A 15,356-nucleotide genomic window follows, 5' to 3' on the forward strand; every position below is an offset into this window, starting at 1 on the left:
AGTTTGGGTTTTTACTAAAGTTACATATAGGTTTTGTTAAAAGGCAAATTGACGGTCTGGCTTTACATTATTGTATGCTAAAGATTTGTGACATCAGAAGAGTTTTCTTTATGCAAATATTTCTCTTTTTATTTTTTTTTTAGGTTTTAGCACTGTAACTGTTTGAAATGGGGGGTTGCTTGAGATGGGAATTGTGTCCACTTTGCTCCCACTTTCCGAAAATGAATGTTTCAATTGCTTGTAGTAGCTAACTGCTTCCTTTCTTTGCATGTCTAAAATGTGTGCACTAGCAGCCTTCCCTGACATCTCTGCCAAGAAGCGTTCTGTCTCTTCATAATAGTGGTCTCCAGGTATAGATTACCGCTTGGGTCTTAAAAATTCCTCTTGTAAGTGTGAGACCAACAGGATGGAATCATGTTGCATATGTATTGTGGGTTTCTGTATGTTTTACCCTTTTTATACGCATCATGATATATAGGTGTGACAGAATATAAAAAAAATATATAATTTTTTAATTGTTAAATGAGAGCTGAAGCAGTGATAGAGGCATAATTTGATGCAACACATACAAAATTAGTTCCCAGAGGAGTTAAATTAAAGGCATATGTTTTTGGTTTTATTTTTTTACAAACTTTAAACAATTTTGGAATAATGTGTTGTTTTTTTGAGGGGGTCTTTCTCCTGGGTCTAATCGTGGACATGCAATGGTATCATTGTTAAACATATAGCAACATACTGTGTTGTATAAATATGGTCTTGGCTTATTATTTGCTCATGGGGTTTTCTTCTGTGCTGTTACAGCAGGGTTTCCGAATTTCTAATGAATGGCATGGGTTGGAGCACACATGAAAGTAGTTATACATCTTCCATCGAGCTGGAGCCAATATACGTGCCATTTTCCATGTGGTTTACAGCGGGAAATTTCTAAACGTCACTTAGAGACGAGTTGTTTCCTTGATACTTCTACACATATACATATACATTATTGTTAATGCTGATTCGTCATTAAACCACAAGTGCTGGTGACGGCTCTAGAAACGGAGACCGAGGCCCCTCCCCAATTCAGGAAGTTACTATTTCATCCAGTGCGGTGTCTCCAATCTCTTGTTAACATGTGAGCATTACTAGGCAGTTCTGTCTGCAGCTCTGCGGTGTGTTTGCTTCTTTCCATAACAGCTGGGGTGGAATGCTACTGCTGGAGGAGTGTGCTTATTGCTTGGGCTTTCCTATAAACGGCCTCTCTGCCTGGGGCTCTGCAGCTCTCCAAACCATCCAGTGAACAAAAGAGGGATTCTGAAATTGTAAAAAAAAAAAAAAAAAAGCCTTGAGTTTTAACTAGTGCATGAGTGATGGAAAGATCAGCCTTCGGAGTACTGGAACCCAGCTATACCTGCTCTGAATGAAGATTACAAAGGATGCCTCTCAATGACTGATAGCAACTTTAACACACAAATGGTTTGTGCTGCTGTTCTGCTTTCTCAAAATTCACTACATTTAGGATTATGTTTCCTGCGGATCTAATAAAAACAAAACAAAACAAAAACCCTCCTGCCTTATTGAAGTAAACACAAGCTCCTTGTTCCCGCTTTGTGGGACATTTGCAGGCTGCGGTGCACTGGGAGTCCCTTGTTCCCCTGTGGCCTGAGTCATCACTTGTGAATGAAGCGCGCTCCAGCAGTTCACTTTAGATTTTATTGTTGCTGCTTTTGTGGACTTTGCTGGATTTTTATGCTCCTGGATTAGGCCTAATGACAGCAATACAATGAATGGAAAACCAATTCAAATTCACTTAATTTGAGAAACCCAGTATTGGGTCTGTTTGGTGCAAGAATTTACAGCCATCATCTTGCTGACTAGCCTTTTTTTTATCTGTCAACCTTGCTGGGTTGAGAAAAGCCTTTCAATCATCCTGCTTTCTTCTCGATTAAGATTTTTTTTTTTGTCATTGTGAGGAGTTTTTATTACCGTAGTAGTTAATTATTTTGTCAATAGTTTTGGTTTTTCTTTTTTCTTTTTTTTCATTGGACTTTCAATTCTGTAGTTTTGCCATGAGTTGGTCTGGAAAATCAGTACTTCACTTTAGTTTGTGTTGGTTTATAAGGATATTTGGGATATAAACTTGGAACACTGCTGTGGAACTAAAATTTCTAATTTTGTGGTGTTTTTATATTTACTAGTTTATAGAGCCTCTGCTCAAATATTGTACGAATGAGCCGTGTGTGCATTGTGGTTTTAGAGGAGGGGGAAGATGAATCCCCAAATTTTACTTCCAAACTATTTCGAGGAAATGGATATCGTCGTCCGCCCTGTGCAGCTGTGACGGTAAGAGTTAATTGCTGTTATGGAGTTGGGGGGTTATCCTGCATGGGGGAAAACATGGGAAAGGGGGAATAAAAATAAAAAATATTTTATGAAGGAATATTATGATTCTTTTTGTCGACATCTTATGTAGTGCAAGGATCATGATGTAAATATTAACGGTTCCAAGTCCTGCATCTTTTGAATATGAAATATGGCGTTTCTGCCCAGACAGATTAGTCCATCTATAATTGCACATTTTCTCATGGAAAGAGAGAATTTACCCTAGTTCTAAATGAATATTTGTAGCCGCATGTGGAACATATGTGTCATGCGTTCTCAATGGGATTGTGTTTCAGTGTGGAAGTTGACATATGTATATAAGAATCTGTGTGTAGTTTTTGCTTATAATAAACAAGTCCACAGGCAGCTTATTCTCTTTTTGTATTAGTATGTGCTCGTTATTTGCCTTGTTCCCTCTGTTTTACCTGCTGCCGACTATGTTGGTGCTATATAAATACCAAATAATAATAATGACGAGCTATATCCAAGCCCCTTTATCAGTGTATCATGTTGTAATTTTTGTTATTGCCTGGAAATAATCTGATTCCTACTTAATGCTCCATTCAGGATCTTCCTATCATGTGTCAGAAGCTTGAGTAGATAAGTTGTAAATATTGATTCATGTGCTAAAACTGCGCTTGGAGCCAATTTTCTTAAATTAGTTGTTCGATAATACCTGTTTAATCATGCAAAATTTATATAATTTCCAGGTTAGGATTAATTTTATGTAATTTATCATTTTCTAAAAAAAAAAAAAAAAAAATTGCTTTACACAATTGTGATTGATTAAGTCTATGTCTTATATGGCATCAGAAAATGTTCATAGTCCCCTCTTTTAAGTAATGCTTGTTTTTTTTTGTTTGTCCGTTACATTTGCTTAGTATGTTTACTCAATTACCCATTTAACTGATTTACTTGACTCATTTGACATTAAGAGCCATAAATGTTGCTTTATAATTAACCTGCCTTCTTTCTGTGCCTGTCAGCAATACTTCCAGGATAATAAACTGAAGTTGTGAAAAAATGCATGGGAACAGGTTTCTTGGTTGTATAGCTGGTGACGAAAGTGAAAATATACTTGAAATTTTAAAGCCAAAGATTTCCATTTTTTTTATTTTTCCATTTTTTTTTTGGTAAACCCACGGGGGGGCAGATGGACCGAGCAGCCATACAAAGAGGACGCATATTTCGAGCTCCGTGAGAAACTTGCTCAATAATCATAAAAAAAAGAGAAAAACCTACTTTTCACGGCCGCATTTAGCAGCTGCCCGCTTTCTGATAGACATGGGGCGGCAAAATAAAAAATCAAAGCCGGACAGACCTCCATCTACCGCAGACACCGGAGATCTCCTGCGGAGGCCCCAAAACTTCCAGAGACCTGACATGGCGCCACAGCTGGAAGGCCTATACCACTCGTTTAGCGAGGCCACAGAGTTGGAGGAGGACGACGATTATGACGCCGGAGCGGTGAGAAGACCGACCCACGAAACCTAGCCTCACAGAGGAGAAGCTCAAGCACATGCTGGGAGAGCTGCGCCGCAACATAGCAGCCGACATAGGCGTGTTCCGAGACGAGATCAGTGGAGTGGTAGCCCGCCTGCAAAATGCGGAGCTCAATACCACTGCACAAGACTCCCGACTGGCATCAGTGGAGCAACAAATCCTCGCCCTGCAAAAGATACAACGGCAACACCAAGATAATATGGCAGCGCTGGAAGATAAAAGACGTTGGAAGAACGTCAAAATCCGTGGCCTACCAGAAGCTGTAGAGACCGCAGAGCTGCCGCACCTATTCTGCAGAATACATAACACGCTCTTTATGACCAAACAGGCCAAGGGGATGCCACTGGATACTTTTGCATATCCAGACCACAAACCGGCACACCGGAGAAGGGGAACAATGTAATCATCAGATTCCAACAAGGCAGAGATCGCCAGGCATTCATGGCAGCAGTGCGCAGTAAGTCTCCTTTCAACTTTGAAGGCCACTTCCTGACCTTCTACCCTGATCTGTCCAAGGCCACCATGGACTGGAGACGGTCCCTGCGACCCCTGACCACAGAACTCATGGCACATAATATACCCTATCGCTGGGGCGCACCCAAAACCCTGATCATACCCAGAGACACTGGTAATCTAAAATTACATGAAGCTACCGAAATACCTGACATCCTGCAGCAGCTCGCACTAGAAAGCCCTCCCCAAACCTCCCCTTATAATCCACGGAGAAAACGGCTGACATTACCGACCCAGGTGTCTGTGAAAGGGGACACAAGCCTCTCTAACCCACTTCTAGTTAAACAGCCCAGGTTTAACCTAGCTCAGAGGCAACTGTTGCGCTCTGCCCCATACGCACTAAGGGCATACTCACCCTGTATCACTAGACATCTAACTGCCTATGACTTGTAAAAGTCACCCTAACAACATAACATAAAAAAATGTGCTGTGTTACTGATGCCAACAACTGTATACCTTTGTTTAAAAGAAATTACTTGCAGCAGCTGTTGTGGCTAAGCAAGAATGTATGTACCAACTATGCACAAACAAAATAAAGAATTAAAAAAAAAATATATATATATATATTTTTTTTTTTTTTAAACCCACTGTTTACATTGAAGAATAGAATTTTGTACTGAGAATAATACTGCCACATTAATGGTGTTATTCTTAAAGGGCATCTGTCATTCAAAATTACATATGTGCCGCATTAAAACGGTATTTCTATACTTGGAGCTATATTATTGGCAAATTATAGATAACATTATGATTATATTGACTGTGGCTTGCACCAAATGCTCCTGGTAAAGTGTTAACTAAAGCCAAGCTATTCACTTCATACAGTATGCAGGTCTCAAATTGTCCACTCTCCTCTAATAGCCTTTGGCAAGTGTAAATTTAGTCCTGGCTAGCATGCTATGCACCATCTAAGCTTGCAGTGGCCAGTAATATTTAAGGCCTGGAAAGCAGCATAGAGCTTGACATTTTAAGCCGTGCTGTAAGAGTTGCAATTCCATGTCTGAACACTATGTACATATAGAATTTTGGTTGTGAGTGTTGCTGGTTGTGCACGTTTCTGAACAGACTCCGAAGCAATAGCCAAGTATATAATTAAATCTATTTCCTAGTGATTTCTCATGTACAATATAGCTATCTTTTCCAATTTATATTTTTTATTGAGTTATCATGAATAAAGCATAACTTTTCCATTTTATGTATATTTAACATGAGTAAAGCAGGCATAAACTATTGCATTTTTTATATAATGATGAATCGTTTTGATCTTTTAACTGCCACTATCATAGGGCATATAGTGAGGGAAATTGCTGTGGTGGTCTGACCTTGGCTGTGAGTCCCTGATAGACCACTTTAAGAACTGGTCTACTGTCAAGTTTCAGCTTGGCCTTGGTGCATACTGATCTCTGGGCTCTAGGGCTGGGTGGGTCACTGCCTGGGAATGGGGGTGTGAGATGAAGTCCGTGGATCAGCGCCAGGAGGTATTCCCCCCCCTAGTGGCCTGGTCGGCCTCTGTGCTGTGCTGGTGCCGGTCTCTTTTCCGCCGGTTCGATGTTGCTTGGAGGGTGTGCCTGTCAGCGTTTGAGGATGCATGTCCAAGTGTTTATATAGCTCCTCGGGGGTCATCTGCCGATGTCAGAGTATGGAGCATGTCACCAGCTGTTACCTCCAGGGTCCCTTCCACTCCCCAGCGGTATTTTATAGAGCAGTCTCTTAGTTTCTTTGCCACCGGTGCCAATTTAAGTTTTTCCACTAGCACAGGGAACGGAATGTCGCCATAAACTGCCACTTTGCTTCCCTCAAAGGTTATGTTCCCCTGCGTTCTATGTTTCTACGTCTGTGGCGCATTTCCAGCATTGTTACTGTGCGGTTCAACCTCTGCACTTGCGAGGCCAGGCCCTCCATTTGTGTCCTAGTCTCCTGCATTTGGCCGTTCCTGGTAGTCTCTTTCGCCTCTATAGCTCTGACTTTGTTGCGGACTATCCCCACCTCCGCTTGGACTTCTTGTAGGTCTTTCTTCCATACCTTTCTGAGGTCCAGTAGGAGCTTCTTTATGTCCCCATTCGTGGCGGGGGCCGAGTCCTCATCTGACTCAGATGAGTTGAACTCCCTGCTCGACTGTGGTGTGAGGGGGTTCTTCCTCCTCGGGGGAGTCGTCCGACATCTCCTGTTCTGTATTGGCTTCCGGCGCCATCTTTGTTAGCGGCCGCGGCACAGGCCTTTCAAAGGAGAGTCGGATATCTGGCAGGCGATGTGTCTCTGGACGTTGAGCCTTCCTATTTTTTCGCTCCATTGTATCCTATGGTGGGGGGTGAGGTTTATTATCCGGTAGGACTCTGATTTGTGTCGGCCAAAGTCTGCTTAATGCTTTTCTAGCACGGAGCCTCACACAGAGGCGTCCGCTCAGTCTCTCGGTCGGCCACGCCCCCTCCCAATATAGCTATCTTTATATAAATTGCATGCTGAATACACATTCATGGATGACTGGTACAAGTTGACACAACTTCCCCAAGCCATAGTATATTGGTATATTGCTAACTGTAAGTATTAATATATTTGTGTTATTTATATAGTATGGCGTTAATTTATTATAATGAAAAATTACTATTTTGTGTTAAAATAGCCAAATAATTTTTTTTTTTTTGTGAAATAATATATCTATGTGCTGCTCGTAGTGTAAGCCTGCTTTCTGAACAATTATATTTACCTTTTTGTTTTATACATTTGCAGCCTCCCTTGGTTCAAGCAATTTTTAATGGTGATCCTGATGAAGTTCGGGCATTGATATTCAAGAAAGAAGATGTTAACTTCCAGGTAAATTGGGTTTGTGTACTTGTGCAACGTTTGCTTATATCTAAAGGGCACATTGAATAACCTCTCACAAAATATATATCTATTTTGCAGAACTCCACTTTATTGGTTTGGTCACGTTTTTATTTTTTTAGGGCTTCATTAGAGAGAGGTTAAAAATTAGTGTTTTAAGCTTCTTCTGCACTGTAACACTTTTATGGTTGCACTTTAATCACTGGTCACATTATTTATATTTTTGTTGTCTAATATTAAGCAGCAATTCAGGACCAGGCAGTCTATTTGGATGGTTTCTGCTCCAATCCAGTGCATCAGATAGAAATAACATTGGGGATCTACTGTACTTGTATTGCAGCTGCTGCTCTCAGCCAATAAGCTGCTTCTGATAGAAATGCAATAAGTGCTTCACTAAGAACCATTCCCAGCATTATGCTGTCTGTGCTTTCGAACATTGTGTGAGTCTGAGAGCTGGTCCTGGCAAAATGTAAACATTTCCACACAATAGGGACAGGGTCTTGGCAACAAAACCACTGCATTAAGATGAAGTGGTTTTGGTCCTTAGTTTCCCGAACTGGAGACAAGTACAGTTCAGAGGCCAGCGACACATACAACAAGTAAAACAGTGCACATGTCCTTACTCGACAAGTCCGGGAGATGGCTTCCCTGCCCACTGAAGACTAAATAGACTCCCAAATGGAGTGACAAACATCTGAATTCTGAAACGTATGAAAAAGTTTTTTTAATATATTCGACTTGTATGTAACACAGAACAACATACCATGCATGGGCGGCGCACAAAAAGAGTGAGACGATGGTTTTTCCATTCTCAAGTACTTTCTCAGAAAGTGCCCTCAAGGTAGAAACATTTCAGTGGTTTGCTCATTTTGTGCGCCCCCCCCCCCCCCCCCCCCCCCCCGTGCACTCTTTGTTCATTTTGTGTTATTCTTTTAAATGTCTGATATTTTGTACATTTTCATACATTACCGACTTTCCGATGTTTGTCCCTGTGTTGCAGATGTATTTTGTCCTTTTGAGGCATGTGTGTAGTAAGTATAGCTATGTTATTCCTGTACTCTCGTGGCATATTTGACTTTTACTAGTATGTGGTATGTTCTATTTTTGCCTCTGCTTTTCTAGAGAGCAGACTTGTTCAAAGTGCCGTCATTGTTAGTGAATTCAATTACCCATATAGATCATTGCTGTGACTACAAGGTCACGCATTTCACCTGTTTTGTATGTATCTGTCTTGTCGTAACATGTTGTGTGGATTTTTTCCCCCCTCCTTCTTAATGAAACCTTCACTAATTGATGTGTGCGCATGCCTGGTTTCCCTCAACCTTTAACCCCTTAAGGACACATGACATGTGTGACATGTCATGATTCCCTTTTATTCCAGAAGTTTGGTCCTTAAGGGGTTAATGTTTCCTGTTTGTTCATGTTCTGGTTTTACACTAATCCTAGTAAAACATTGCTTTGGCATTGCTTGGCCCAATCAATGTGTGTTCAGTTCCAAGTTTCACATTGGTAATGCAGTCGGGTGATAATGAGTGTATGGTATCAAAATCAAATAGAACTCCGTAGGGAAAGTTTTAAACGGTTTTGTATCTAATGTATGTAATGATGATCCTTTTATGAGAAGCACTGCTGAAAACTAGTGTGACCATTCTAAATTAGCCTTGGTTGACCTTCCAAGTATGAATAACTATGGGCAAATCCTGAGTTAACTACAAAGGGAAATGTGGAAGCAGATGGAAAAGTTGTATAAATGGCAGAGCATGGAGTCGCCAAGAAGTTGAGTCACAATGCTGGAAAATACAATATAAAAGTATTTGTCAGAGGAGTTGTTTAACAGCTGGGAAATTTAAAATTGGCCATTTAAGAAAGGGCGTTCAATAAAATATAATATTTGTGTGTTGTCACCAATTTATATTTGTATATATTCTGTTGATAGCTGACTATTTTATTAACAGAATTTTTTAAAAAGTGGCATGCAACTGACACTTTTAGAAAACAAATGTTTGACAACTGGCAAAGTTAATTTTGAAAATTATTTGATTTTCACTTCAAAATTAATACAGGTCTGACCATACTACTTGTATTCTAACACTGGCTGAGCAAGATCGTCTCACTACCCAAGATCTCTAGGATCAATTTATTTTATTGTTACAAATATTTTGACATGAATTGGTAACTAACCCTTTTAATTTACTGTAGATCAGTACTGTGAGTACTCTGTACACACACACACACACACACACACACACACACACACACACACACACACACACACACACACACACACACACACACACACACACACACACACACACACACACACACACACACACACACACACACACACACACACACACACACTCCAAAGAGGTAGCAGCACTCACGGTCCAGATAAAAAATCCAAATTTTATTAAAGCATATTTAAAATTATCGACGTTTCAGTCCACTACACAGGACTTTCCTCAAGCTCAACAGTTCTAGTAGAACTGTTGATCTTGAGGAAAGTCCCGCGTAGTGGACTGAAACGTCTATAATTTTAAATATGTATATCCACTAGGGCTGGGCAATTCAACCTACGGTAGCATCGATGGGGCAACATTATTAGCTAGCTCAGCTAAGAGTTCGAGTTTAACTGATGTCCCTTCTGTGCATATTTCTATGCACAGAATTGCATTATTTGCCTGATAGCGGTCAGCTGAGTTCTGCAAAAGCTGGATGCACATCACTGGCCATAGAAGACCCTCAGCACCCAGTAGGGACCCAGATAAGAGGGTAAAACCGCTCCTTTTGTCTCAGCTGCGTGGTGAATGTTTTGAGTGATCTCCGCCAGGCAAGTGTGCCCCTAGTGAGGTCTGCATAAAACGAGAGTTCCATGGCTTTGAACCGGTAAGGTGAGCAGTCCCTGGTCGCTGCCACGACTACCGCTTTGTATGGTGCTGGAATCGCAGGATAAGATCTCTGCTTGCAGGTGCTTTAGTTGGTTTTGGGGCTCGGAAGAAGCCGTCCAGGTGCGCCGACTTTGCCTGCCGTGGTGGGAGTAGGGCTATCAACAGGCGTCTCCGCATGTGTGGTAGTTCGGCTACTGGAATATCCTTTGGGATGCCTCAGACTTTCAAATAATTGGCCCGTCGTGCATCCTCAAGAGCAGTCAACCGGCACTCTTATATCTCATTGTTTTGCTGGAAGCCTTGTACCGCTTGTTGCATTGCGGTTATTTGGGTAGAGTGGTCGTTGGTAGCCGATTCCAGGCCTCCGACTCTCCCCGCCAGGCCTTGGATGTCGGTTCGGAGCGAGGCAATGTCTGCCAAGAGGGTCCGCTGGAGGTCAGCGAGAAGGGATTTTAGGATCGCTGTTGTCACGGGTGAGGCATCGGCCCTCTGAGTTACCGGTTGCAGTAGTTGTACCAGAGGTAAGTCTGCTGTCTGTTCTCCCGAGGAGAAATCATCCGATAGCTCGGAATAATTCTCCGGGTAGGCGGCCTTTTGGGCCCAGATGCCCCTTGCATCTTCCTCCGGAGTTTAGCGATGTTTGGGCCCTGTCTCGGTTTGTCCAATCTGGACTTCTTTGTTTTGCAGCCTATTGTGCGGTTCTGTCACCTACAGCCCCTGTAAGTGGGCAAATTGTCGCTTAGGTGATGCCAAACGCGTACATTTGGGCCTAAAATTGCAGGAGCTCATATGCGATGCGACTGTACTGCTCAGTTGCCTTTTATAAACACTTTTCAGTTTCCCATTATGAATGTTTTAATTGAAATAGTTCTATTATTGAAAATGTTTCCTTATAAGCATTATTTTAGATTTTTTTTTTTTTTGCTGTATTTGACACGTAGAGTTGTTTTAATTTCCTCTTCTTTTCTACAATCCATTAGAATGAAAGCATGCTGTTCTAATTTGGGATCATTAACTCGCTAGCACTGTATGTTGTGAATGGACATCGTGTACCAAATCTATGCTCTCTCAGCACAACCTCCTGTCAGTCATTTACTTTTTTGTAATGCTGAAGCTGGTTATGACATGGCTGCATCCTGTCAAGATTTCTAGCAGTTTTAGGTTCGCTTCTCTAATTTCTGATAAAAAAAAATAGGGACCAGTGCTGTCTTAAAGAGGATTGCTATAACATATTTCCAATTGTGATTTTCCAAGCTAGTATCCCTAATATTAACACTTTTTTTCAAACACATTCCATAGAAGCTATTTCCTATATCAGCCGTTTCTGTGCCAGAGTTGTCATTTGAGATGTACCATGTGTTGAGAATCCCTGATGAGCAGGGAATCCCTGAACCGTAGTGTAGACGTGCATGCTCTTGCCCTCATGGATTAAACAAAAACATTTTAACCTAATAAGTGCATTGGCTTAGGAAATATTAAATTTAGTTATAGGAAAACCTTGAAATACACGTCACAATCATAACTTAAAATTGCAGTTATTAACTAGTTGCAGTGGCATGCTTCCTCTTTCATGGTTTTTGGGCAGGCTCCAGAGGTATCATGTTTGTCATTCCATCAAGTAGACTTCCTAGGCTGTCGCTGCATTAATATTTTGTTTGTGTTATGTTATGAACAACCTTCTTTGGCATTGTGCCTTTATCTTACTTGGAAGTCTAATTCTGTAAAGTTATGTATTTATTGGAAAAATGTAGACGTTGATATAACCGTCAAATGTAGAGATTATGGTGCAGAGCCTGAGGGTACAACCCCCCTCTAAAGTAACTTGTCCATGTTTTGGCAATAAACAAAGGGGATTGTGCCCACAGGTCTCTTACACCATAACCACTGCACTGCTATGAGCAGTAGTGTTTTTTCATGCTTCAATTTCTCCTGTAAGCATATTCCATTCTCAGTACCAGTTTCTGTGAAGAGAGAATGCCTTGTATTTTGATGGGATAGTCTAATGTCAGATGGCCACACAGCTGTGACTCATTCCTTCCCACTGCTGTATTTGGGGCTTCATCTTGCAGTCATTAATGAGACAGTGGCTGTTTGTGTGGCACAGACTGCAGTTTTCAGCTGAGTTATTTGGAATTATTTTAACATTTATTGATATGCATTTTCTGTAGTTTGACATGAGCACAGTTTCTTGCTTTTTTAAAATTGTGCTCCTGTGGCTTTCATGTGTGGGTTTTGAAGCAGTAATTGTCATGTAACTCAGAATGAAATATTGTGAGATACTGCAATGTGGAATTCTTTCCCCTCTATGTTTATATATAGAAATGTTAAAGTAAGTGCAAGATGCTCTGTGGCAAAGGCTTAAAAACAAAGTTGCATAACCTTTTGTATGTGAATCACTGTATTGGTAATCTGAATTCAAACTAAATGGCAAATCATCTCTGCAGACTGGAGTACCGGTATATGGATATTCTGAATTGATTTCCAAGTTATGTTTCTGTATATACTCACACACATAGCTTTTCATGTTTTCAAATTGTGTACTGCCTATTGTGATGTCATACTCTGCAACAATACTCTTAAAGGGCATATGTTACACATCCCAAAAAATGTTATATGTTAGTGTTAAAAGGAAATAGATATTTTTTAACATACAGTATATGTAAAGAAGTAAAAAAATAAAAATAAAAAATAATCCCCATTCCTACCTTTAGTATATGATCGAATCCTGCAGCCATATACATGCACCTTTGGTTGGTCAGTGTTTGAAAGCATTTAGTCCCTCCCTCCCGCGCCCCATCACTCGCGCGCCCCCTTCGCTCCCTATCGCTTGCACGCTCTGTCGCCTGTCCCTCTCGCTCCCTCCCGCGCCCCCTTCTCATACTACATCCTACACTGTGCCCTACCCATACCTTTTTTAGAGCCGATAACGATAATCTGTGAACTCTCAAGCCGATACTGATATTCTGTACATTTACCGTTTTGAAAAATTAAACTATTTCTACACAAATCTACTGTTAACTGAACAGGTTTATTATTTATTTATTTATTTGCAAATCTTTCTTTAATTAAGGTAAATGCACAAAATATACATGCCAATCAGAATTTGTTTTTTTTGTGTGTGCGCGCTCGCGCTCTGTGGGCCCCCCAGGACTGCCAGGCCCGTGACAAGTCTCGGTTGTCATGCCCTGATGGCGGCCCTGGTCTGCAATATCGGTATCTTTATAGGCCGATACCGATGTTGCTGAAAATTCGGGATATCATCCGATAATATTGGCCAGACCGATAATCGGTTGATCCTTATATGAAACCATTTTATTTTTATCATGCAGGCTATGAGTCACAGCCAGAGATGGTGTAGCTAGGGCTGCATCAACAGAAACAAAATTGATTTAACTCCTAAATAGCAGTGAATTGAACAGTGAAATTTCAGAGGCATAATCATACACACAAACTGCTTAATTAAAGGACCACTCTAGGCACCCAGACCACTTCAGCTTAATGAAGTGGTCTGGGTGCCAGGTCCAGCTAGGGTTAACCCATTTTTTTTTTATAAACATAGCAGTTTCAGAGAAACTGCTATGTTTATAAATGGGTTTATAATGTTTATAAATGGGTTTATAAATGGGTTAATCCAGCCCTCAAATTCCCTAGTGGCTGTCTCACTGACAGCCGCTAGAGGCGCTTGCGTGATTCTCACTGTGAAAATCACAGTGAGAGCACGCAAGCGTCCATAGGAAAGCATTGATAATGCTTTCCTATGAGACAGACTGAATGCGCGCGCACCTCTTGCCGCGCGTGCGCATTCAGCCGAATGGGAGGAGAGGAGGAGGATCGGAAGAGAAGAGCTCCCCGCCCAGCGCTGGAGAAAGGTAAGTTTTAACCCCTTTCTTCTCTCCAGAGCCCGGCGGGAGGGGGTCCCTGAGGGTGGGGCCACCCTCAGGGCACTCTAGTGCCAGGAAAAAGAGTGTGTTTTCCTGGCACTATAGTGGTCCTTTAAACTAAAGTTGTTTTGGTGACTAGTGTCCCTATACATTTTTTTTTTTTTTTACCTCTTTCCCTGTAACAGCACAAAGCTTTTTGGTATAAAGGAACTCTACAGGGTTAAAAATACATGTGTATTCCTGACCCTATAGTGTTAAAATCACTATTTAGATTTCTATCCCCTCTTAAATAACTAGAAATCTTTTATTCCAGCACATGCTGGTCTGTTGGCACTTGCCTTGCCCTTGATCCACCTCCTTTGCTGAAATCATCAGAATTTATTGCACATGCGCGTGAACAATACACGCTGACCATTCAGCATCTCCTTATAGAGATGCATTGACTCAATGCATCTTTGTTGAAAGTTCAGCGCCTTCATGCAGAGTGTGGAGACGCTGAACATTTGCAGCACTGGCACAGAAAGCACCTCAAATGGCTGTCTGGAGGTGTCCCCCAGGCATAGGCAACCTTTGGCACTCCAGATGTTTTGGACTACACCTCCCAGGATGTAAGAGCATTATGGGGGATGGAGTCCACAACATCTGGAGTGCCGAAGGTTGACAATTCTGCCCTAGGGAGCAATGTTAACACTGCTTTTTTTTCTGTTTAAAAAAAAAAAAAAAAAAAGCCTGCAGGGACTGACTAGGCTTTAACCCCTTAAGGACCAAACTTCTGGAATAAAAGGGAATCATGACATGTCACACATGTCATGTGTCCTTAAGGGGTTAAGCTCTAGTTGTTCAGATGACTAGTGTACCTTTAAAGACTGTGTTTTCTGGCACAGTGTGGTATGAAATCCAGAAAGTTGTGCCTTTTAAAATTTGGCTCAGTTCGATTTGGCAAAGTGTCAGATATGCAACACAACAGCCCTGTATATTGGAGGAATGACTGAGATTCTTGGCTCAATCTCCTGTTTGAATCCAGTAACTTAAAAGCTACCAAATGTTCTGTTCTCTGTGACTGTCTTTGTTTGGATCTGTATGCTGTGGATTTATTTCCTGAAAATGTAATGTTCCACATATATGTATACAGCATACTTTCAAACAATATCCAGAACAAACAGAAAGCTCGTCCAACACACCCTGGTGGCATTATTTTGTACATCTTGGCTTAAAAATAAAGTGTGCAATGCATTTTGTTTCCAGCCTTCTATACTTTACAGCAAGACATGGTAATAACATTCGTATTTATGGAACATTTATAATAAAAAGTGCATTTGATGCCGATCAACAATAATTATCTACAGCCGTCATTAGCAAGTGGGGAAAAAGGATTGTGAGGGTGAAGGAG

The 15,356-nt window shown here is 41.2% G+C and overlaps 1 protein-coding gene across 2 annotated transcripts in view; it reads left to right on the forward strand.

Moving 5' to 3' along the window:
- Positions 1 to 15,356, forward strand: part of ANKRD28 (ankyrin repeat domain 28) — a 138,354-nt gene that overhangs the window by 39,579 nt on the left and 83,419 nt on the right. Inside the window, exons 1-2 of one of the 2 annotated variants that reach the window (XM_063452320.1) lie at positions 2,048 to 2,322; positions 7,105 to 7,188. In XM_063452320.1, coding sequence (XP_063308390.1) covers positions 2,209 to 2,322; positions 7,105 to 7,188 — 198 coding nt within the window. In that variant the 5' untranslated portion in view covers positions 2,048 to 2,208. Of the gene's footprint in view, positions 1 to 2,047; positions 2,323 to 7,104; positions 7,189 to 15,356 lie in introns of those variants that run through there. The other variant, XM_063452321.1, reaches the window with a different exon arrangement.

The sequence above is a fragment of the Pelobates fuscus genome, chromosome 4 (genome assembly GCF_036172605.1).
Source record: "Pelobates fuscus isolate aPelFus1 chromosome 4, aPelFus1.pri, whole genome shotgun sequence".
NCBI lineage: Eukaryota > Metazoa > Chordata > Amphibia > Anura > Pelobatidae > Pelobates > Pelobates fuscus.